The 23,359-nt window shown below is 39.3% G+C and overlaps 1 protein-coding gene across 1 annotated transcript in view; it reads left to right on the top strand.

Annotated features, from left to right (window-relative positions):
- Positions 1–23,109, top strand: part of BRIP1 (BRCA1 interacting helicase 1) — a 196,402-nt gene extending 173,293 nt beyond the window's left edge. Inside the window, exon 24 of the mRNA XM_050928766.1 lies at positions 22,977–23,109. Within this exon, the coding sequence (XP_050784723.1) occupies positions 22,977–23,057 (81 nt within the window). The 3' untranslated portion in view covers positions 23,058–23,109. The remainder of the gene's footprint in view (positions 1–22,976) is intronic.
- Positions 23,110–23,359: the final 250 nt, after the last annotated feature.

The following is a 23,359-nucleotide window of genomic DNA, read 5'->3' as shown; positions in this document are numbered from 1 at the left end:
TCCTATCTATTTAGATTGGAAGATCTTCAAGACAGAAGCTATCTCTACTCAGGTTTCAGAGTAGCAGCCGTGTTAGTCTGTATCCGCAAAAAGAACAGGAGTACTTGTGGCACCTTAAAGACTAACAAATTTATTTGAGCATAAGCTTTCGTGGGCTACAGCCCAAGAAGTGGGCTGTAGCCCACAAAAGCTTATGCTCAAATAAATTTGTTAGTCTCTAAGGTGCCACAAGTACTCCTATCTCTACTCAGTACAGCATCTGACACAATGGGGTCTCAACCTGATTTCAGCTGAGGCCTTTGGGTGCTACCATAATACAAATAATTTTAATAAAATGAAGAGGGGAACCAGCAGGAAGTGAATGCAGCCACAATCTACATTGCCTTTTATACAGGTTCCCCTCTGGGCTTTTGAAGGGATGAGACATGGCCCATCAACCAATCTGACTGTCCCCTGCAGGCTCAGAATAACTTTTTCTTCAGCTGTGAATTCCCAACCACACAGACAATTCTCCAGGGAGGGTTGGAAAGTGCTGAGGGTGATATGACACGTTCTCATCACTTCTGTGAGCAAAGGATAAAATCCATTCACAGAGTCTCCTCTCTGGATCTTAGCAGGACAGTTAGGCCCTAAACTTTGTGCCGTCTGATGAGAGAAGCATTTGAAATCCTGAGAAATTTACCTTTTTGTGGCTTTATAAATCCACAGCACTTAACGGATTTAAACCATGGGAGGGGAGGAGAGATGAGAAGACTGGTATTGGTGACCCAATCACCAGTTTGCAGCCTGGTAGGATTAAAGGCCCCAGCACTGCAAGAAACATTGAAATTAGGGGGGCTCCTAGTGGGAGTTGAGGGTGCTCAAAACATCTCAGAAGGCACAGTGCAGGATCATTCTTTTGGAGAGCCCTGTATTAAACCCTTCTAATTGGGGTTTACCAATGCCAAGTGAAACACATGATGCAGTGAAACAACATAGTATTATTTTATACACACACATTAGCCATTTGCAAATGCCAGTGTAGCGGGATCATTTTAACTAATTTTCGGAACTTCAAAGGCATCATGTCCTACTTGTTGCAGGGCTTTTTGTGAAATAACATCCCAATCTTTTTCCTCCCAAGGTGGCCTGTTCTGATGGCTTGTGGCCCATCTCCTCCCATTTTGCATCAAAATGAGTAATAATCCAAAGCTACTCAACATCACGTGTCCCTGGGGTCTCAAAGTTCCAGGAGGTCTTGTAGACAGTGGGGAGCTCTGAGGCTGAGGGGAATTCCTACACAGAAGCAGGTATGTGCTTTGACTGCAGGGTCCCTAAAAGCTCATGGTACTGGGATCAGGCGTCGTTATTACTTTTGCCTCTTCCTAGGGATGGCTTTGAAAGGTATCTGTCAGCATAGAATCAGCACTCTGTATCTTTACGTTTATTTTTAAATATTGAGCCTCATTTTCCTCTCAGTTACCCCAGTGTAGATGAGGAGTAAAGAAAAGAAGCTAACACCAGTGCAAAACCAATTAGGAGAATCAAGTCTATGATATATTTTGTAGCTACACCTTGAGAATATTTTTTTTTACCTTAACAATTTGTTAAACATGGCTCCACACCCTCCTGCACAAGGAGCCACAGGAGGTGGCCCCAGCTTCTGTTCTGGCTGTTGCCATCTTTCCCAGGTTTTGTGAATTGTGCTGGGTTTGGTTGTGAATTGATCCCTGCAGTTCACTTCAGCAAGCCAGCCTCTGCGTCTTCATTTGGAGATTTGTGTGTTGTTAACCTGAACCTCCCAAGGAAACAACCCTCATCCCTCACTGCCGAAACATAGATGCTGCCCTTCTATGAACTGCCTGCTATTGCCCCTCCAAACCCCAGACCCCCTACTCTTATACCATGATAGCTGGATTTTCAAGGGATCAGTACCTAACAACTTCCATTTAGTGACCAGATTTTCAAAACTCTTCAGTACCCAACAGTTTACATTATTTGCAATGGGAGGAGCTGAGTGCTGAGCTGTCTTGAAAGCCTAATCCCAGTTGTCGATACTGAGAACTTTTGAAATATAGTTATCAATGGCTTCAGGGCTGATTCACAGGACTTACTGGGGAATGGTGCAACTGCTGGGCCATAGTAGAACAAGGACCCCCAACAAAGGGAAAGAGGAGCCCAAAAGCTCATCACAGCTGAGTCTGAGGTACAAAGTGAATGCTTCACATTACCCACATCCCCTTTCTTGCCTCAGAATTTGGATGGTTTGAAGTTTTGTTTTGCTTCATTTTTAAATCTCATGTTTAAACATATATTTTTTTAAGAGGAAAATGAACTCTAACCACCTGGAAATGCCTTGCAGCATTCAAGGTTTATATTGTAATGTTTCAACAGTTTTCTTTTTTCACCAAATACTTTAAGGGACAGACCGTTCTCAATCATGTTTCATGCTGTATCTTACTAGTACATTTTCTGTCTCTACTTTTATTAATGTGCCCATTAAAATATTTGAACGCACCATTTTTTCTCCTTCTGAAAATTACAGATATTTTGGCTGATTTATACCATACTGGAGGAGGGGGTGAGACATCATTCTTATCTAGCTGACGATGTTATTCCGGGGTTCAGGCTAATATGTTTCTACATATAGTTTGTCCCTGCCCGTTCTAAAAATTATTTCTAGTGCTAACACTGAAAATCTTCCCGTGTTTGAAGCCCTAGAAAACTATGAACCTTTATAACTTGATGAATGTTTTGCAACAGATGCTAATTCCCTAGGTAAGCAAATCTATAGTTAGTGAGACACAATCTCATGTCGTAATTTAAGATTGCTAAAATCAGATTGAGACTTTCCAGACTCGAGAGTGGTCACATTTTTCTTAGCTTAACTGTAAATCATCTTTCACTTAGAAGATTTAGAGACAGACTGAGGAGCTAAATCTTTTATTTTGCCTTCCTAACTAGCTGAAGCCACTGGATGAGCCTCATTATGGTGTTTCCTAAAGGATTAGACAAAACAGTTTGGTAATGTTCAAAGTAGGACAAATACCATTACAAGTATAACTGCTTTATCCTTCTAGTGATTTAAATGCATAATTAGGTGTGATTACAAAACACTGGGAGGTTGTTTGGTTTGAAGTTTAGAATTGACAAAATGCTTTAGCTCTGAAATGCATCAGAATGATTTCTTTGTGCTTGATGCCTATTTTGAAAGAAACGTTTATTTAAGAAAACAGAAATCTTTGTATGTTTCCTTTTTTCTCCAAATATTTTATCGGACAGGATATAGATTAAGACTTTCTGACTGAAAATTGGTAACAGGATTTAAAATTCCATATGATCCCCATTCATTCTGACAATTTTGCTGATCAAATGTTTTGGACTTTCTGTGAATTGAAATACTTGTCTTGTGACGCCAGTCTATGGCCATTAAGTGCTGCTTTCCAGCTTTAGGGTTAGATCCTGCAAGCCTTACTCTTGTTAGTAGTGCTGCTCATGTCCATGGGAATGCTTGTGTGAGTAAAGTCTACTCACATGGCTAAGAGTGTGTAGGGAATGGCCCGTATTTTGAAAATTAGTTTTTGTCCCTGTGTTATGTTGACTGTCTACTTAAGTAGTTTGATATGTGTAATGTACAAGTGAAGACTGGGACTTCACATTATGAAAAAAAATGCCCAAGTTAAGACTCAACAGCAATAAGTAATGTTGGGGAGTTTTGCATGTGTATAAATTATAGGATCCAACTCTTTATTAACTCTGGATATGATGCATTTTACTTAACTAAAATTTTTTTTCTCTCATTATTTTTGAAGCCCCACTATTAGAGCACTATCACTCAGGTACTTTTATTACTGTCTTTCAGTGTTTCTTTACAGTGGTGCTACAAGAGGGATTCACCGAATGGCTTTCAAATCTTAAAATTCAGTTATAATCCCAGCCTGTTGTTTTTCAAATACCAGCGAAAGGTGGTGGTTGCTTTTTTGACTTAAAGAGAGGACCATCTGAAAAAGGTTTTTAATTTCATTATTATGTCAGCTATTGATGCTCAATTTACGTTTATGATGGAATAAATCAGTTTAACAAACTCTCATTTAAAGAAACACAAATTAAACATCACAGAATGTTTAGAAAATAGATTGTAACATGAAGGTAGGTGATATACTAACTCTAAAGAAGGATCCAAGAAAAAAACAGGTTTTCTTGATTTAAACTTGTTTCTCTCTTTTGAAACTAAAGATAACTTTGTGAAAATAAATAATTCTAACCTTCTTTTGTATTCAGCAATGAATAAAGCTGAATGGAGTATGGAACGGAACATTGTTCAGAGGCTTTGTTTAAATATAATGCTTCATAAATTAAATTCATAAAGTGGGAAATAAATTTGATCATATTGCATTAGAATCACATTATGCACCCTCTGTACCGAGGCAAAGATAAAGTAACTAACATGTACCCTTGGTATTATCTTAATGTAGTTAGGGGGCATTGGTGATGTGGCTTTGACAGGCTTGCTTCTTCCCAAAGAGGCATTATATTTGTTTCTATGCTGTGTAACAATTTGTACTAAAAGGACTGGACTTCTATCTATTGACTTTCTATCTGGCTACATGTTGTTTATAATAAGAGTGCCACTTTACATGCATTATATAGTGAACTCTAGCTGTAATAAACTCCGAATTCAACCACTCCAAGGAAATGAGCCTTTGTGAGTTTGATTTAGTGTTCAGACTGTAATTACTTTTGCAGGAAAATAGCAACCAAAGGATGCATGCTCATAGATTTTTTTTTTCCCTGTAAAATGGTAGTGTAATTTGTTTGAAAGCTGCTTTTGTTTTATTTTTGATAGTACAGAGAAGCTCTTAGTATTATGAGCTTTGTCTGATTAAGTGCGCAAAATGACAAACAAGGTTGTCCTATGCTCATCTTCTTCCTTCTTTAGGCAGATAATCACCTTTAGAAGCCTGGATCCTATTCAGCTACTCTGTCAGTCAGCAATACCAAGAGCCTAGTAAGCCGCATTTATCAAACTAAACACTTGATCCATATCGGCACATCAGCTGGTGGCAAGGTCTAAGACGCAAGATGAAAGTTGCAATTAGGATTTGGGAGGACATTTTATTATCTGAGATTTGAAATAGGTTTTCTTAGCTAATCCAAACATCTTTCCACTCCGATATGTTGACAGAGCCCTTCTGCACATGTACTTACTTCAGCTTAAGTGGGAACTGCAATGGATGTTGCCAAGATTTAATACCTCCAAAAGGAGCATACTGGTCAAGGGCAGGCTATCTGGGCCCTGGCTAGGACAATGAATTTAATTTGCGATTGAACAGACATTATTAAAAAACAACTCAAAAGGAAAGTAACACTCCTCTGGCAAAATTGTACCATTCACCTCACCTGGCAAAATAACAGAGCCATTTGGGAACAAAGAGCAATTACTAACCTAACGAAGATCATGGTATCTCCTGGAACACACCAGTGGGTTAGACAAGCACCCTCTATTTACAGCACTAAGGTATTACAGGGATGGGGACTATCAGAAAACCTAAGGCAGAGAGTGCTTGTACTACTCAGGGTTCGCCCGACTGCTTCCCTGCTTTTATACCATTACACATTTATTCCCTGAAGCTGTGTCTTGATTTGTAACATCTTTAGTGTTTCCCACCTGTGCATGGAGGTGAGTGTGGATACTGATAAGTATTCTTTGCTGCACCCACTCTTTCTCATGGACATGCATGTGTGAGTCCCTGAGAACTGACTAGCACTTTTGTAACTTTCTGGAAAGCTTCCCACCAGGCAGATGATGCTTGCCTCGGGGGCATTGTATGTGCTGCTAAACCATGCCTTTTTCCACGAAGGTGGGCACAGCACCTGTGTTTGTTGCTCTAGGCCTTGAAGACAGTCTTCTCTAAGAGAGGCCTTTTTTCTTATCTTTGCAACATTTAGCCTTTGCACTGTATTAAACTACATAAATGGTTAGCCAAGTTTTTCTTAATGCTTAGTCTTCTTATAGTGTTGGTTTCATTTAGATTTCCTGCTGGAATAAGTCTGGTGGTTAAGGCACTGGCCTTAAGCTTTGAAGATCTGGGTTCAATTCCTAGGTCTGCCACAAATAGTACCTTCTGATCTTAGGCAAATAACTTCGTCTGAGAACTGCGGCACTATTTCCCAACCTCACAAGATGTTGAGAGGATAACTTCATGAATGTTTGTGGTGCTCAGGTACTGTTGTATTGGAGGCCAGAAATACCTAGATAAACAGATTATTAATTCCAAGCTATGACTAGTCACATTTTGACTTCTTTACTGTGACAGAGACAGTACATTTGTAAACGCATTGTTATTCGAGCAGGCAGATTTAAATTTAAATAATTGGAGATATTCCCATCTCCTAGAACTGGAAGGGACCTTGAAAGGTCATCAAGTCCAGCCCCCTGCCTTCACTAGCAGGACCAAGTACTGATTTTTGCCCCAGATCCCTAAGTGGTCCCCTCAAGGATTGAACTCTCAACTCTGGGTTTACCAGGCCAATGCTCAAACCACTGAGCTATTCCTCCCCCTTTTAGCAGCTGATGCTCATGACCAATGCACTGTCTACTTCAGAGATTATAATTTTAGCTTTTGTAATAAGGTGTGCTCAAGGATGTGGCTGCCAGCTATTGAGCTCCATATACATTTTAATGCCAAGGAAATGGAAATCCTGTAAGGCATCTCAGGGCCTACTTTGGGTGGCATTTCGTTAATGCATTGGAGGTGGGGGACAGGAAGGTCATTTCCATCTTGAAATTAGTCTTTACTGTAAAACCAGACCTAGTAAGGTTAGAAATATAAAACCAGCAAATATAGAATTGCATCATAGAAGAAGAAAATGTATTTATATCTATCCGTATGGAATTACTACACAATTTTTTTTCTCAAAGCTCTAAATGGCATATAAAACCAGATCAGATGTATATAAATGACTCCACTGTAAAGAGAAAATGAGCACAATAAATTGGTAGCTCAAGATCATGTTAAAAGGTTTGAGGTTCTCAGTATTCTTTGCAGGACTCAATGGGGCAACCTTCAAAGAAAATGATACAGAATTGTGTCAGATTATAGGCACACAATTACAGACAGCCTCAGCATCTCAGGGTCTAACTGATCACAATATTTGGGGTCAGGAAGGAATTTTCCCCTGGGTCAGATTGGCAGAGACCCTGGGAGGGGGTTTCGCCTTCCTCTGCAGCATGGAGCACGGGTCACTTGTAGGTTTAAATTAGTGTAAATGGTGGATTCTCTATAACTTGAAGTCATTAAATCATGATTTGAGGACTTCTGTAACTCAGCCAGAGGTTAGGGCTCTATTGTAGGAGTGGGCAGGTGAGGTTCTGTGGCCTGCAATGTGCAGGTCAGACCAAATGATCATGATGGTCCTTCTGACCTTAAAATCTATGAACCAATGTTTGTCTTCAAGACTCTTTGATTTACTGGGCAATGATCAGTCTGGCTAAATCATGAGTTAACAAATTTCTTAAATTGTTACAAAAGTGAATGCGCCCAAACTTTCTTTAAGGGTTTCTACCAGCAGCATTAGCTACACGCAATCATTCTGAAGAGGAGAACACTTGTGATTTAGGTTTTTTACACTTTTAACAAAATGATTAAATGTGGTTATTGAGTCTAGATACTGCAGACGTAACCAGTGATGATTTACACCAAGAAATGTTTAGAAATGTCTTTGCCCCAGTTTTGAGTTGGTCTTAATGTTTTCAATTTGATATTCCCCAGTTAGGTCTTTTGGGTTACACGCACAGTTAGCAGAGAAGAAAAATAGCCAGAGTGATCCATGCAAGAACTAAGTAGTAGCCGAAAGTGTCAGACAGCATTTACATTAGTTAGAGAAATCAGCCAATTCTTTGATTTGAATGATCCTAGTTCACCTGTTTGCCACAAACTTGAGTAAGAAGATACCAATTTACCGAGCAGATTTACTGAAATACTGACCTTCAAATGGAGATTCTTAATTTATGTTTCTGAAGTTTGCATGGTAATGTTTCCAAATTCACAAAAAAAAGCCCCTCTGCTAATAATTACAAATGAAATAACACTGAGTGAAATTCTGGCAACTTTGCGGAAAGCAGCATAACCACCGTGGGGGTGTGTGTGTGTATATGTATATATGTATGTTTGTATATAAAACTGGCATCAGTGGCAGAGATGAGGGTATTGGGGGTAGAGGTTAGATATGTAGGCAGAGGCAAAGTGATGTAGGATCTTGAAGGAAAAGCAATTTGGCATGATATAACAACATCAGGCTCAGAAGACACACTTAACAGTAACAAATCACCGGGACCAGATGGCATTCACCCAAGAGTTCTGAAAGAACTCAAACGTGAAATTATGGAATTATTAACTATGATTTGTAACCTGTCCTTTAAATCAGCTTCTGTACCTAATGACTGGAAGATAGCTAATGTAACACCAATATTTAAAAAGGGCTCTAGAGGTGATCCCAGCAATTACCAATCCTAAGTCTAACATCAGTACTGGGCAAATTAGTCGAAACAATAGTAAAGAATAAAATTGTCAGACACATAGAGCATAAATTGCTGGGCAAAAGTCAACATGGTTTCTGTAAAAGGAAATAATGTCTTACTAATCTATTAGAGTTCTTTGAAGGGGTCAACAAACATGTGGACAAGGGGATCCAGTGGACATAGTGTACTTAGGTTTCCAGAAAGCCTTTGACAAGGTCCCTCACCAAAGGCTCTTATGTAAATTATGTTGTCATGAGATAAGAGGGAAGATCCTTCATGGATTGAGAACTGGTTAAAAGACAAGGAACAAAGGGTAGGAATAAATGGTAAATTTTCAGACTGGAGAGGGGTAACTAATGGTATTCCCCAAGGGTCAGTCCTAGGACCAATCCTATTCAACTTATTCATAAATAATCCGGAGAAAGAGGTAAACAGTGAGGTGGCAAAGTTTGCAGATGGCACTGAACTGCTCAAGATAGTTAAGACCAAAGCAGACTGTGAAGAACTTCAAAAAGATCTCACAAAATTAAGTGATTGGGCAACAAAATGGCAAATGAAATTTAATGTGGATAAATGTAAAGTAATGCACTTTGGAAAAAAATAACCCCAACCATACATACAATATGATGGAGGCTAATTTAGCTACAACTAATCAGGAAAGAGATCTTGGAGTCATCGTGGATAGGTCTTTGAAGACGTCCACGCAGTGTGCAGCAGCAGTCAAAAAAGCGAACAGCATGTTAGGAATCATTCAAAAAGGGATTGAGAATAAGATGGAGAATATCTTATTGCCCTTATATAAATCCATGGTATGCCCACATTTTGAATACTGCAAATAGATGTGGTCTCCTCTTCTCAAAAAAGATATACTAGTGTTAGAAAAAAGTTCAGAGAAGGGCAACTAAAATGATTAGGGTTTTGGAATGGGTCCCATATGAGGAGAGATTAAAGAGACTAGGACTTTTCAGCTTGGAAAAGAGGAGACTAAGGGGGATCTGATAGAGGTATATAAAATCATGAGTGATGTGGAGAAAGTGAATAAGGAAAAGTTATTTACGTGTTCCCATAATATAAGAACTTGGGGCCACCAAATGAAATAAATGGGCAGCAGGTTTAAAACAAATAAAAGGAAGTTCTTCTTCACATAGCGCACAGTCAGCCTGTGGAACTCCTTGCCTGAGGAGGCTGTGAAGGCTGGGACTATAACAGCATTTAAAAGAGAACTGGATAAATTCATGGAAGTTAAGTCCATTAATGGCTATTAGCTAGGATGGGTAAGGAATGGTGTCCCTAGCCTCTGTTTGTCAGAGGATGGAGATGGATGGCAGCAGAGAGATCACTTGATCATTACTTGTTAGGTTCACTTCCTGTGGGACTCCTGGCATTGGTCACTGTCGGTAGACAGGGATACTAGGCTGGATGAACCTTTGGTCTGACCCAGTATGGCCATTATTACATTCTTATGTATTTGAGAAGTAATGGGAGTGTTTTCCTTTGAGTTTACTTCATTACCCATGAAACAGTAAGGGAACAAAGTAACTGATATTACTGACACCAGACAGCTAAATATTTAAGTGATTTAAGTGAATATTATGCAGTGATTTTTATTAGCCTTTTCATTAACTAACAATTTTGGGTTTGGAAAGTTTCAAATAATTTGGTAATATAAATGCATTGTTGGAAAAATCTATCGCCCTTTCTGTGTTGGGAAAAAATAACATTCTAAACATGTCATCTCTACAGTACATTATGTGAACAGTAGAGGGCCTCAGGACCTAGCTTTTTAGCAAGGATGCTGAGCATGTCTTTCATCTCAAACTTAATTTGTTAAAGTGGTTGTGTTCACATACATCATTTTATAGAACAATTGCTCAGAGATTTTGCCATGCAATTAAACACAGTCATCTGATCTTTTCTTTAAATGTTTCACAATAGTTAGAACATACCATATTTTTATTTTCTTTTTTAACGGGTGAAATAATACTATAGGAAAAACGTAATCATGGAAGATCTGATAGGATTTAAAAGCTGTTCTTTGAAACCTTTTGGAAGAGAAATGATACAGCGTTTTAGGAGAGCTATGTTCCATTGTTGTCTCTTGATATTAGGTAGCAATGCTGCTGTTTAAGGAGAAAATTCTGCCCTCGCTTGCATCCATGCAGCCTCATGTGAGGGCAAAATTTAACTCAACTATCTAGAAACTATCAGTTTGTGTTCTATTCAGTGTATAGCTGATCCTTTACTTTCTCTCTTTTGCCTCTCTATTCCCTGAGGCCTTCACCACTGTCTGCCATCTCTGCTGGTCTCCTGTTGCAGTCTTAGCTTCTTCCCATTTTGATAGCTTCCAATTCTGCTTCTATTGTGCATTTCCATGTAATCCTTGGTCTACCTTGTCAACACTGATCTTTTACTTTAGTGTACACATTGCTTGAATGTGTACAACAAGGACAGAACTGATATAATTTACTGAATTCACGGATTTGTCTGAATTTATGGAGCAGTACATAATTTTCATATCTATGCAATAATCTAAGTATCACTCTTCTATGTTTAACTATATTGCCAACTGCTCATGCATAGATTCGCAGAAATCTGTTAATCAGTACAAAGGCATGCACATGATAAGGATTTGGTTTTTTTTTAAGTCTAGGTCATATGAAAGGGTGCTGGGCTTTGCAAGTAACTGGACTCTGTACTGGAAAGGTTAATGGGAACAATGGAGGAAGGAATTTTGCTACTTCATCCATGACCACTTCTGCAGTTGTAATAGCTTCTACAGGCTTCACACCCCTCCCCTGTCCAGGGGTGGAGGAATGATGGGTGGATTCCTAGTGGTCATGGATTCATCAGCCTGGCCCCTGCTTCTTAATTGGTCTGCCCTGACAAAAGCATTCCCTCACCCATAGAGATGATTGTGTTTGTGTGTATGATTTTCCCCTACGCTTGAAACAAGATTGCCTTGCTATTGCTTAAACTTCCAAATAACTCAAACAGTTGGACTTTGACTAGAGAACAAAGATGTTAGCCCCATTTATTTGTATTGCGCAGGAAACCCACAAATTTAGGCTTCATGCTTTAAATCTCTGAGCTATGTTCATGTGATAATGGTAGGTAACTTTGCACTTCAACTTAGCAGCAATTTTTAAATTGCACCACTTAACCAGGCTTCTAATATCATTTTGATTTGCGATTCACAATGGGCAAAAAGTAACACTTCATTTCAAATTAATTAGTTGATGGTTTTAACCTGTAGAGTTTTCTGGAAAATCTCATGACGGTCCCTTTTGCAGAAAGCTCTCTGAAGGATGGATTAAGAGCTGTCTAGCATTTTATGTGGATTAGGTTTTAAATTAACATAAAAGAATAACAATGTGAATCAATTTGATCAAAGAAAAAGTGTCACTAATTATTTAAACAGGACACTTACTATGGGGATTTAAAGGCAAAGAAGCGGATTTCCCTTGCATGTGGATCAAATCAGAAGTATCCCATAATTGACTCTTTACAAGACCTTGTTGCAGCATAATGGACTAGATATTAAAGCCTTAAGTATTTAAAGCTAGTTTCTGTCTTTTTCTAAATGGAGGTCTACCACTAAGAGCTATTTTACAAGTCTGACACATTAGCTGCATCACTGTGAAATACACGGGCTCTGGCTTCTATGATCCGGAATTTCAAGAGCTTTCAATAGTTAAATGATGTGAAATGGGTAACATTGAACCTGTGAGAAGCAGTGAGTGTCCTAAAAAAAAATAAATTCCAGATGGGGGTGTCTGTTGGGAAGTTAGAGAGATAGTGCATGTTAGTTTTTATAAGCATTTAATTAATTTTGTTATCTTTGCCATCTATTGTCTTTCTATTTTGTTGGTGTGTTGGGAAAAAGATTTGAGATTCAGTTCATAATAATTCCTTCTCTTGGCATGTAAGTGATTTTTTTCTTCATTCTGTGTGTTGTGGATTAGATTACTTTGATATTTATTCTGATTTGTAGGGGAAAATTGGATCAGGCAAGATAAATACTATTGCAAAAAAAGATCGGTTGGATCAGGAAAAACGTCGCATTTTGTGATCTAGGGAATGCACACTTCCTTGTGGAATGTGTACATAAAAGTGTACTCCAAAAACTATGCTCTTGTCTTTTCTGGTGCAAATGAAAGAGAATGGGCAAAGACAACATCGTAAGGCTTAGGCTGTAGAAGTATTATAGTCAGTTTTGTAATTCAGCTGAATGTTATACAGTATGCCCAATCTTAAACCCTTTAGTCCATGTCAGTAGTCCTTACTCATTGCCTTCAATGGGACTAGCCACATGAGTAAGTGCTCACAGAATCAAACCCATGATTTGTATTATTTCTAAATAACACACCCTGGACTGCTCTAGTTAAGGTTTCTGTCCATATAAACATTCGTTTTTATGGATTTATAGCTTGATTTCTGTAAACCTCAAGAGTCAGCGGACATCCCGTGTGCACTTAGAATTCAAGCTGTCTATTCAGATGAATTTTTAAAATTGGGCTCATGTTGTGTTTCAGATTGAAGCATCCTTAAAACAAAACGTTTGGGGTGGTGTTTTCTGAACTGCCTAAGAGACTTAGAAGCACAAGTCCCAGTGAGACTTGTGCTCCTAAGTCACTTAAATACTTTTGAAAATCCCACCTTGGGATTTCATGGTGAAGTATTTAATAGTGAGCTTTATTGATCATGATTAAAATTTTTCAAACTTGACTACGGGATTTAGATCCCATTAGTTTTAATGAGAATTAAGTCCCCCAGTTGGCTTTGAAAATCTCAACCTATATCTGCACTTCATTAGTGTCCACCCAGCATCTATTAAGCTCCCAGTCCTGCACCAGGAAATATTCGGCTCAGTGCCTTGGAGGCAATCTCCTTGGCTGTTCAAATATCCTGATCAGAATCTGGAGGAGATGTCCCCAGGAGTGGTCAGATGCCATGCTGATAGGATAAATAGCTAAGGCATTGCAGAGATCTTTTTTTCCCCTTTAGGAAGCAGACATCATTTGAAGGGCAGATCGGAAATGTTTGGGGTTTTGTTTGTTTCATAGGACTCTTTTCAGCAGTGTTTTAAACAATTACTTTATTGTAATTTTGCAAGCAGGTAGACAGTCTTATGGACTGGGACCTTTTGACATTTTGGGTATAATGAGCTTTAAAAAGTCTAAGATTTGGATTTGAAGAATCACTATTGCAAACGTGCAATAGTTCCTGTTCTTAACATTTTAATGTTATACCCCAGATCTCTGATGTGAATAAATGCAGCTATCCCCATAACGTTTCAGGATCATATAAGTTTTATTAGAAAACAATGACGTGTAATGCAGTGTTAGAATTGATACAGGACAAAATTTTGTGACATTTAACTAGTAGAGTGAAACACTCAAGTCATGGTAACATTTTCAGAGAATGGAGTTTGTCAGAAGTGTAGAAGGTGTTTATTTTTTCACATCTAAATGGAGTGCATGGTAATATGAAATGGCATGGTGTGCATTTGTGTGTGTGTGTGTGTGTGTGTATACAGATCTTTTCATTGGTAGCCATGAGTCTAAATTACCCTAAAATATGAGTAAAATCAGACTGACCAAACCCCAACTTTATTCTGATTTTTATTAGCCAGGCGTTGTAAATGTCTTTCTTTTCTGGTTGTATACTTATTTCACCATACTTGTCTTCAGTGAAGAGGAGTTATTCTGTAAAAGGGGAAGAGGTGAAAGTTAGATTAAGGGGATACTGCAAATGCTACCCTTTCAGCAGAAGCCATTTAGTAATTTCACTCCTGCCTGTTCATAATAAAAATACGAATATTGAATGTTTATATTGCCATGGTGTTGGGGAAACCCCAATCGAGTGGGTTCCCGGTGTGCTGGGTGCCAAACAAACACACAAGAAGACTAGGCAAGAGGTTTTGTGATGTTTCTAAGAGGTGCAGCACATAACTCTCATCGCAAGGGGATTTGGGAGTGAAGGTGGCTTTAAGTCGCCTTAGCATCCTCCTGATTCTGGGCTGTTGCAGAGGACAAAAGGGTCCCTGGCTAAACTTAGGAAGCCCTGTATCACCCAAAATTTCTGTAGAACCATCTACTATGTCTCTGCTCACTCCAGGGTCCCATCATGCCCCCTATAGCATAGCTTGCAAAGGGGACTTTTAATCAGTTCCTGCACCATAGGAATTCTCCCCCAGCTAGATCCAGGCTGCTGTATAAAGGGAGGGAAAATCCCAGATAAGACCCCTGCCTCAAAGAGTTTACCATCTGATGTCAAGTGCTATACAGCAGTGGGAGGGGAGGGGGAGGGGGAGAGATGCCATCAAATATGTCAGATTTGGCCTTCATGTTACTTTTGCTGACTTTTTTACATTTTTAAGTATAGTTCTACTCTGAAAAGAGACGATGTAAAATTGTTAGTGTCTCACTTAACATTTCTGCTCCTAGCACAGACTCAGTCATGTCAGCTGACTCAGTGACAAAATTAAGGATTTTTTAAATACACTTCTGCTAGCACTGTGAGCATAGAGAGCAGAATATTTTTCTGGCTTGTGCCTTGCCAACAGAACTGCTAATTAAAATCCAGTTGCATAGCTAAATTCTGCCCTCTGCCGCACCTGTGCAGCACTGTGGAACTCACTGGACTTGCACAGGGGTAGCAGTAGAATTTGAATTAGTAGAATTTGAGCCACAGACTCTTTCAGATGGGAGGATGTACTACTAAGAAGGAACCCAGCTTGACTCTCTGATCCCAGATGAGATTTGTAGTGCTGGCAGTTTATACTAGTAAATTGGTCCGTAAATCATTTAGACCCACTAAAAATGTAACCACATGATGGCATTTTTATAGAGCAGCTTGAAGCAAACTTGAAAGGCTGTATTTTCAGAACTTTAATGGTGTAAGACATGTTGCCTAGACATTGAACCAAATTGGGGTTTTATGCGTAACAACACTTTATATGTATATAGCATAGGGGATACACTCCAAAGAGAAGCAACAATAATTGATGTTTTACAGGTGGGGAAACTGAGAGAGACTGTGACTTATCCAAAGACATACAGTAGGTCAGTGGCAAACTTGGAAATAGAAGTCAGCTCTCCTGACTTCCTCCTTGCTGTAACCCACTAACCCAGACTGGCTTCCAAGTGTATCTTTTCCTCATAAAGGTTGTAATATTCCTGCTGTAAGTTTTGATGACACAAATTCTAAATATATGGTACATTACCTTTACATTGACTGTTAGAGGAAATTGGTGTGCAATGTTTAGTTCTGCTCTTGACTTGGTCAGATTTCCTTATATAGAAATCATTAGTATGTAAATACTTCCTTATTATAGTGTTTTGCGATGTGGATTAATTATATTGAGTTTCTTTGCAAGTAAAATAATCCTGATTAGGAACCTAATTCAATGTTGTTAGCCAAGTTCTGTCTTCAAATGTGTGGGACCCTCTGAGGGCTACATTAGCTTCTACAACCACTGTACTTCACTTTACTCAAGGTGTTTGAATGTTGTATTCATATGGGCCACTGGCCATGACCCCAAATTCTCCCTCTGCAGTGGCAAAATGGGGTCCCCTTGGCACGCATCTTTTGCATTGAATGTTGAACTTGTCACGTCCTGCATCTCACACTGTAATGGAAATCCACCAACTTTTTTCCCTTTTAGGCTCTATGAGGCCATTGGGTTGCAAGTGGGTATGGCAGGATTTTATCTTGTAAGCCAATTTAAAGAAGGCATGGTTAATTTAGCTTCGAGAATTTTTTAAGTCATCCTTCTCAATGGTAAAAGTTTCAGATCTTTCTTTAAATCTTTGATCATGCATCCCTTGAGCACCCAGAATTCCCACTGCAATGACTGGACATGGCAGAATATGCACTAGGGACCCATACTATGGATAAAGGGTCTGCAGTGGAGGAAGAGAATTTTTGCTCTGTGGATCTCTGAAATCTGAAATAATTTAGGTGGAAGAGGGCTACTTAAACCCAGTCTCTTTCTAACAGGAGGAAGGGCAAATTCTAAAATACTAAGAACGCAGAATCCTCCACCTCCCATCTCTTTTTTTCGACAGACATGAAACTCCGTCCCATTGCAGGGACTCTGGGCATTGGTGCACCTTGGTCCCTCTTATTCTCTGCCTGTGGCACATCATAGGCTAGTTTCCTGTGAGCCGCAATACTTTGGTCCAGTTTTGCTTGTTGGGTTTAGTGTGCTGGTGCTGGATGGGGTGGGTGGCCTATGAGGTACAGGAGATCTGACTAGATGATCTCTCGGTCCCTTCTGGACTTAAAATCTATATGAAAATAACTATTAACTTATATAATGTCAGTCTCTCAGCACCGATTTGAGAACTGACGATAACGTATCTTGAGACCACATGTAAACACATTCTGGAGCAATTTGGCCAATACTCATCATCGTTTGCTGGGCACTGCCCTATACTTGCCCTATAACTGTATCTTATCTCAAGGATTGGTAACATATAAGTTCTTAATTAACAGTCAAGACTGAACTCATTTGATTTACTTGTATTTCACAGGCTGGTTTCTTCAGACAGGCTCCAAATTCACTTTTCGCAGCAGATTTCTTGCTGTTCCCTCATTTTCTAGAATGACACGTGAGGCTTCAGTAGGTAAAAAATGGCAACTTCATTGTTCCTCTATCTAAACTCTGTATTTCCAGTGGTTTCTTGACAGCTCCTTTCTGTGAATGGGATGTTGTCAGGGAACTGGAAGTATCCTGTTCACCATTTTACAGATTTCTTGTTTCTCTGATAGTCTCAAAAAACACTCACCCTCATCTAATGGCATGGGTCTAAAGGTCCTTTTACCCTAGAGAGTTTGGGTATTTCCAGTACTAGTTCAAGCACTTGGAATGCTTGTGAAACTCTTACATACCAGGTATCTGATCCTGAAAATGTGCTGAGCACCTACAATTTGCCCCTCATTGTATGCAAATCAAGAGGGGGAAATAAACATATGTATTGACCTCACTAAGGCCATGATTGAAATCACAGCTGGGCACAAGGCGAAGAACCATCTCTAGGACTTTGGAGACCTGTAGGTGAAACGTTAGTAAAATAAGCAGAAGGAGGAACATTAGTAACAGCAAATTATATGTTGAAGCAATGATCAAGCTACTATTACTCTTTATTTATTTCTGTTACAGTAGAATCTAGATGCCCTATCCAGAGATCAGGGCCCAATAGTGCCAGCTGCTATACAAAAGAGTAAACCAAAGGTAATCCATAACCCGGAGAGCTCACAGTCTAGGTTTATGACCATATGAAACAGGTGGTTAAATAGTCAAATGCTGATAGGATAGAGGGTAGGTTACAGTAGCAAAGGGTATGTTTGTGGTATTCCCAATGTTCAGAGTAATCACAGGTGGCCTAGCCGGTGACACAGTATCATGATTTTTTAGGCATCTTAAATGTGGACCTTACCATCTGATGGCTGGCCTTGTAAATGAACCCTGGTCCCTTAGCAATTATCATATGAAGTATGTAAATTTATTATTAATATCCTCATACTTTACATGCATCTTTAAAATGTTCAGTGCTCTTAAAGTACAGCCAACTAATGTGCTCCAGGCTGTGCCTTCTCTCCATCAGCACAGCCTTCCACACACTAACTTAATCGTGCTAAGTGAGAAGTGTCAATAGAAGAAGGTCTTGGAAGTCTAGATATGGATCTTAATTAATAGACATGGTTATTTGACTTCCTCTGCAGACATATATTTTAAAGTCTTCTAGAACTTTATTGCCTCTGTTCCTGTCTTTATTCACTGTACATTTTGCATAAAATTAACCTGCTGCACTGTAATCTGCTGTTGTAGCTAATCTAATTGTGCCTGTAATTATTCTGCACGTTAAGAAGAGAGGAAGCTTATCTTTGCAACAGAATAGATTAACTTGCTACTTGGAAAAAACAGTCTGCAATCTTTTATCTATTTCTCATCTGTTCAGATTTTAAATACATTTGGACAAGAACTATGTTCTTTCATTTGTCTGCAAAGTGCCTAGCACATTTTCAGTACCATATAAATAATACTTGAAACCCTGGTGGTTATCCTCTACACCCATACAATTCACTCATGTTACTAGCGATCATTTGCCTTGCTGCTACACTATTTTTCTTCCACAACATTGACTACAAATCAAGGCCGAGATTTTCACAGGGGCCGTTAGATCAGTGAAAATCAGTGGGAGTTGGGTGCCTAACTCCCATATTTGCCCCTTTGGAAACACCAGTCCTAATGTGTGCAGATGCAGACAGATAAGGCATAGAAGTGATCCCTGTGGATTAGCTAGACAGTCACTGTTGTAACCCTCCCTCTTTGCCATATCTTTGACATGTTAACAAAAAAATTGTCTTCTGCCTTTTTAACTCCAGAGATATACAGATATGTGGCAGATGCTCTGGTGATGGCACATTAAATCTGCCCATCAGACTCTTCTCACAATTATAAGTACATAATTTTGGATGTGTTTATAGAAATGTCCGTTTGGTGCTCAATAATTTTCACCCACTTGCCTAGGGACAATTAATTTTTCTTTCAAAGGTGAGTGCAACACCGTTTATTTTTTCCAACATAAAAACGATAGTGGCAGGCAGGTAACCTTTGTGCCTTTGCTGGTAGATGTTCACGACTATTCTTTTCTAGGCTGTTATGTTTTTCCAGACTGTCTTCCTAATGCATGCATCTTAAATCTTCTGTAGATCTACTCTGGAACTAAACCACTTTGTGCTGACGCCCCATCAGACTTCATAAGCTAATGAAGTTTGGCCTGATAATTTTTTGGAGGGGAAATCTCCAACACACTGATGTGGTATTGTTGATTCAATAGGTGGCATTCTTTCCTCTGAGTCATCATGGAACCTATGTTCTACCATGGCTGTAGGGGACAATGTACTGCCAGATGTCTTTTGGGTGAGATGGAAAATGGACATCCTGCCAATTTGTGTTCATTAGAAGTCACATGGCACTTAACATCCCTCATTTTATTTTATTGTTTTAATTATTTTGTCCTGGCCAATTCATGTAATTCTCACTATCTGTGATACAGCATTCTTCTGTACTTCCAAAGCTAAACTGTTGTGATGCCCTGGTAAATAGCTGCTGTGTTCCACCCCAGAGATGGTTCCATTTCCTTGATGAGTGAAGTGAACCATGTGTGTGAGAGGCTTCAAAGTTGTAAATCCCTTTTAGATTAATGCAAGTTCTTGTTTTTATTATTAATAAAATATCTCTCTATGTAGTGAGTGCATTCTTGCCTGAAACATGTCTTATCCTCTGTGATAGCAGCCTATTGTGTTCAGCTTTATAAGGGTCCTCAGATTGATATGGTTAAGATTAGTGAGGTATTCACTTAATCATGAACTTATTTAAGGATCTACTTGTCAGTCCAGTGAGATATGCAGATGAATGGTTACCACTTACCATTTAACCTCTAAAGGGATTTTGTAGATTTATGCCCTCTTATTTTTGAATAAGATTTCTATAGGGATATAAGAAATGACAATGATGCTATGCCTCTAAATTAATATTAGTAGATAACAAGGATGGTTTCCTTGTATGTTTCTTTGAGAAAGCAGTATTTGAGCTGGCCCACACCTTTAGTGTCAAGATGATTTCAAGGAAGGTTTCCAAGTTTGAGTTCAAGGCTGTGAGCACTTCGCACTTGCTCAGCTACTAAGAAAGAAATACTGAAGAAACACCCCATCTTCCTGTGAGTGAAGGAAAAAAATTGTTCCATAGGCTGAGCTGCCCACTGGGATGACATGAATCTGTGCTCTGGGCTGGGAGCGTTGCAAGAGAGACAGTATGGTGAACCCCAGTTGGTGCCTTGTGTTGCTTTCAAGCCCTTCATTCTAGCTAACCAGGAGTTAGTATTAGCAAGCTCCAAAAGAAACTCAATTGGATGGCTGCATCAAACTGCTGCAGGACCAGTGAGCTGGAACAGTGTGGGATAAGAAAGGGACCCCACCATCAAAAGACATTTGTCCATGTAATCCAGCTGATACAAGTGAGTGCCACAGCTGTCAAAAACTCATTTGCCACTACGAGCGGTATTGATGCTTAAAATAGTGTCAAAATTTCCATTATAAACCCCTAATTTCATGGGTTTACAGCTGAAGCCATAAAAATGGACCTAGGACTGAATTTTGGCATACAACTTGTTACCTGTTTCTAACACAATATTAACTCAAACCATCTAGATGCCTTTTTAACAGCAGTATCTAAAAAATGCTGCTGCTTTTTCTTCTTCTTTAAAGACAGTTTTTTTAAGATCCTTAGTCTATTGTAGGGCAAGAATCCATGTGAAGTGTGGTGTGGAATATTTCAAATGTATACGTTATTTCATTTAGAAAAACAGCCAGTGTGTGCATACTAGAACTTCCGGTAGCTCAGATTGATCAGGATGTTCAGCACACGCAATTGTAGTAGTTGTCTTGGTGAAGAATTAATTCAATACTAAGGGGATGAAATGTATGCAAAAAAGAGGGCCATTTGGCCTTGCACCCATGAGCTAAGTGCCTGACTGACTAACCACTTGCTGGAGAGCCGAAGCAACTGAAGCTTAGCAGATACTTTACATTTCTTTTACTTGATTTTGATAATGTACCACAGTAGCTGGGGAAAATGCTCTGAAAATCTCAGGTTTTGCTTGTTGCCTATTGCAAACAAGGAGCCAGCTTTTAAAGATATCAAATTTAAAACATAAACCCGTGTTTTCCAAAATGTTTCTTGCATCTTCCTACTTGACCAGCCAGTAGAATCATCATGCTAAATTTCCGATGCCATCTTAACATCCACGGCAAAACCATGAGATCATAGATACAGGAGAAATGTCTATCTGGGTTGTGGTGACAAGCACTCTTATTTCCAGTGCCAGTATCCAGCAGCATTTATTTGTGTCTGCTTAGACTCAATATTTCATACATAAAATATAAAGCAGATTTTGCAGGATATAAACTGCTGACATAATTATCGTATTAACCATAACAGTGCTGTAAACAGAGAAACAGTCCTTTTAAAAACAACTGCCACCAGAGGGGAAATGATGCAATACTGCCTTTGAACCTGAAACACCATTCCACCACAGGTGTGTGCATTGCCGATAATTCAGAGATTCAGGTGAAAAGTAATTGTGCCTGACATTTGGTGTCTTTAATACAGTCATCCCAAAGTGCATTTGCCTGTTAATTGTTAACTTCAATATTGTTTTAAAAGGAAAAAAGTGAAATTAATAAAAGACAATGAAGTGGCAGAATAAAATATGCAAGGTAGCTAGGAAAGACAGTCATATAATTGAGACTGGACTGGGACTTGGGAAATCTGGATTCAGTTCCAATTACTTGCAGAGACTCCCTCTGTGACCTTGGTCAAGTGAATCTCATTCTGCCTCAGTTCTCCATCTGTAAACTGAAGATAATACTTCCCTACCTCACGGAGGTGTTTAGGATGTTATTACTGTTGTCATGAGAGATGCTTGGATACTCCTTGATAGGAACCATATGGGTACCTAGAGAGAATTCAGAATGGTGAGTGGTACAAAATTGGTACCTGTGGGTTCTGAGACTTTTTGGACAAGTAATTCTCTCTCCGATTCATTGTTTTGGGTTCCCATGATAGGTATGAACTCTCGGAATAATTCCCTACCCCCTTGTTCACCTTCAGTGTGCCTGCCCAGACAGTCAGTAGGGCAACTACTCCTCAAGGGCCTCTGTGCTACAGTGGGATTCTCAAGTGTTAAATTCAATAGGACTTGTGCAAGCATGTGAGTCTGCCTAACACCTTATGGGTCTGATATCGGAATTTTTGGTAAAATTCTACGGCCAACATTATGCAGAAGGGCCGAACTTAGGTATGTCTACACTTAAAACACTACAGTGGCACAGCTGCAGTGCTTCACTGCAGACACTCACTACAGCGACGGGATTGTAGTTAATCCAATTCTCTGAGAGGGGGAATTCTTCCATCAACCTAGTTCTGTCTGCACCCGGGGTTAGCTTGGGATATGCACATCTCTCAGAGGTTTGGACGTCCCAGAGAGACATAGCTATGCCAGTGTAAGTTCCCAGTGTAAACCAGACCTTAGCTGATCTCTTCTGGACCCCTTAAAATTTAGGAATGTATTAATCTTTGCAGGGACTAGGGACTTACTGACTATGAGTCCAAAATGCTGAGCACTCTGAACTCTTATTTACTTCAATAGGAGTGAAGTAAAGGTACAGGATGAGGTCTATGATTGACAGTTAGGAGGAGGCGTGTGGAGAACTTTACTGCATGACACATTTAACCCACAGGAAAACCCACCCATTTTACTCATTTTAAGTGTATTTCACACTTTTTTGACTATTTGAAATTACCACACTTGTAAAAACTTCTATTAATGAATAGAGCCATTTATGTACAAAGGCAAGTTTTTTTTTCCCCCTAAGTGCAGTAATTTTACTATACTTTCTTTTGTAGGTTTGGCTCCTTCCATCATCTGTTCGTTATTGCTTACTGCTACAGATCTCTCAAGAACTGAAAACAGGCTCTTTGGAGTAGAAGCTATCTTGAAAAATGTATGCCACACAGTTACCGGGACTATTAAGACAGATAAGTAAAGGGTTTTATTCTTTAATGTCCGCTCAGAAGTATTTTTCAGTGCAGTTGCAGAAGCAGCACTATCTTTGTACACATGTAAAATGATTGGAAAGAATTATCAGGGTAAAAATCATGGGTGTAGTCCTGGCCCTATTGAAATCAATGGAAGTTACACCCTTGACATCAATAAAGCCAGGATTCCACCCCGTATTTAAACAGAAATCTTTAACTGTTATTAGCTGGAGGGGTTAGAAATGCAGGTA

The sequence above is a fragment of the Gopherus flavomarginatus genome, chromosome 19 (assembly GCF_025201925.1).
Source record: "Gopherus flavomarginatus isolate rGopFla2 chromosome 19, rGopFla2.mat.asm, whole genome shotgun sequence".
Classification (NCBI taxonomy): Eukaryota; Metazoa; Chordata; order Testudines; family Testudinidae; genus Gopherus; species Gopherus flavomarginatus.
Note: the sequence above shows the minus strand (reverse complement) of the source record. Positions and strands in the feature narration are given on the sequence as shown.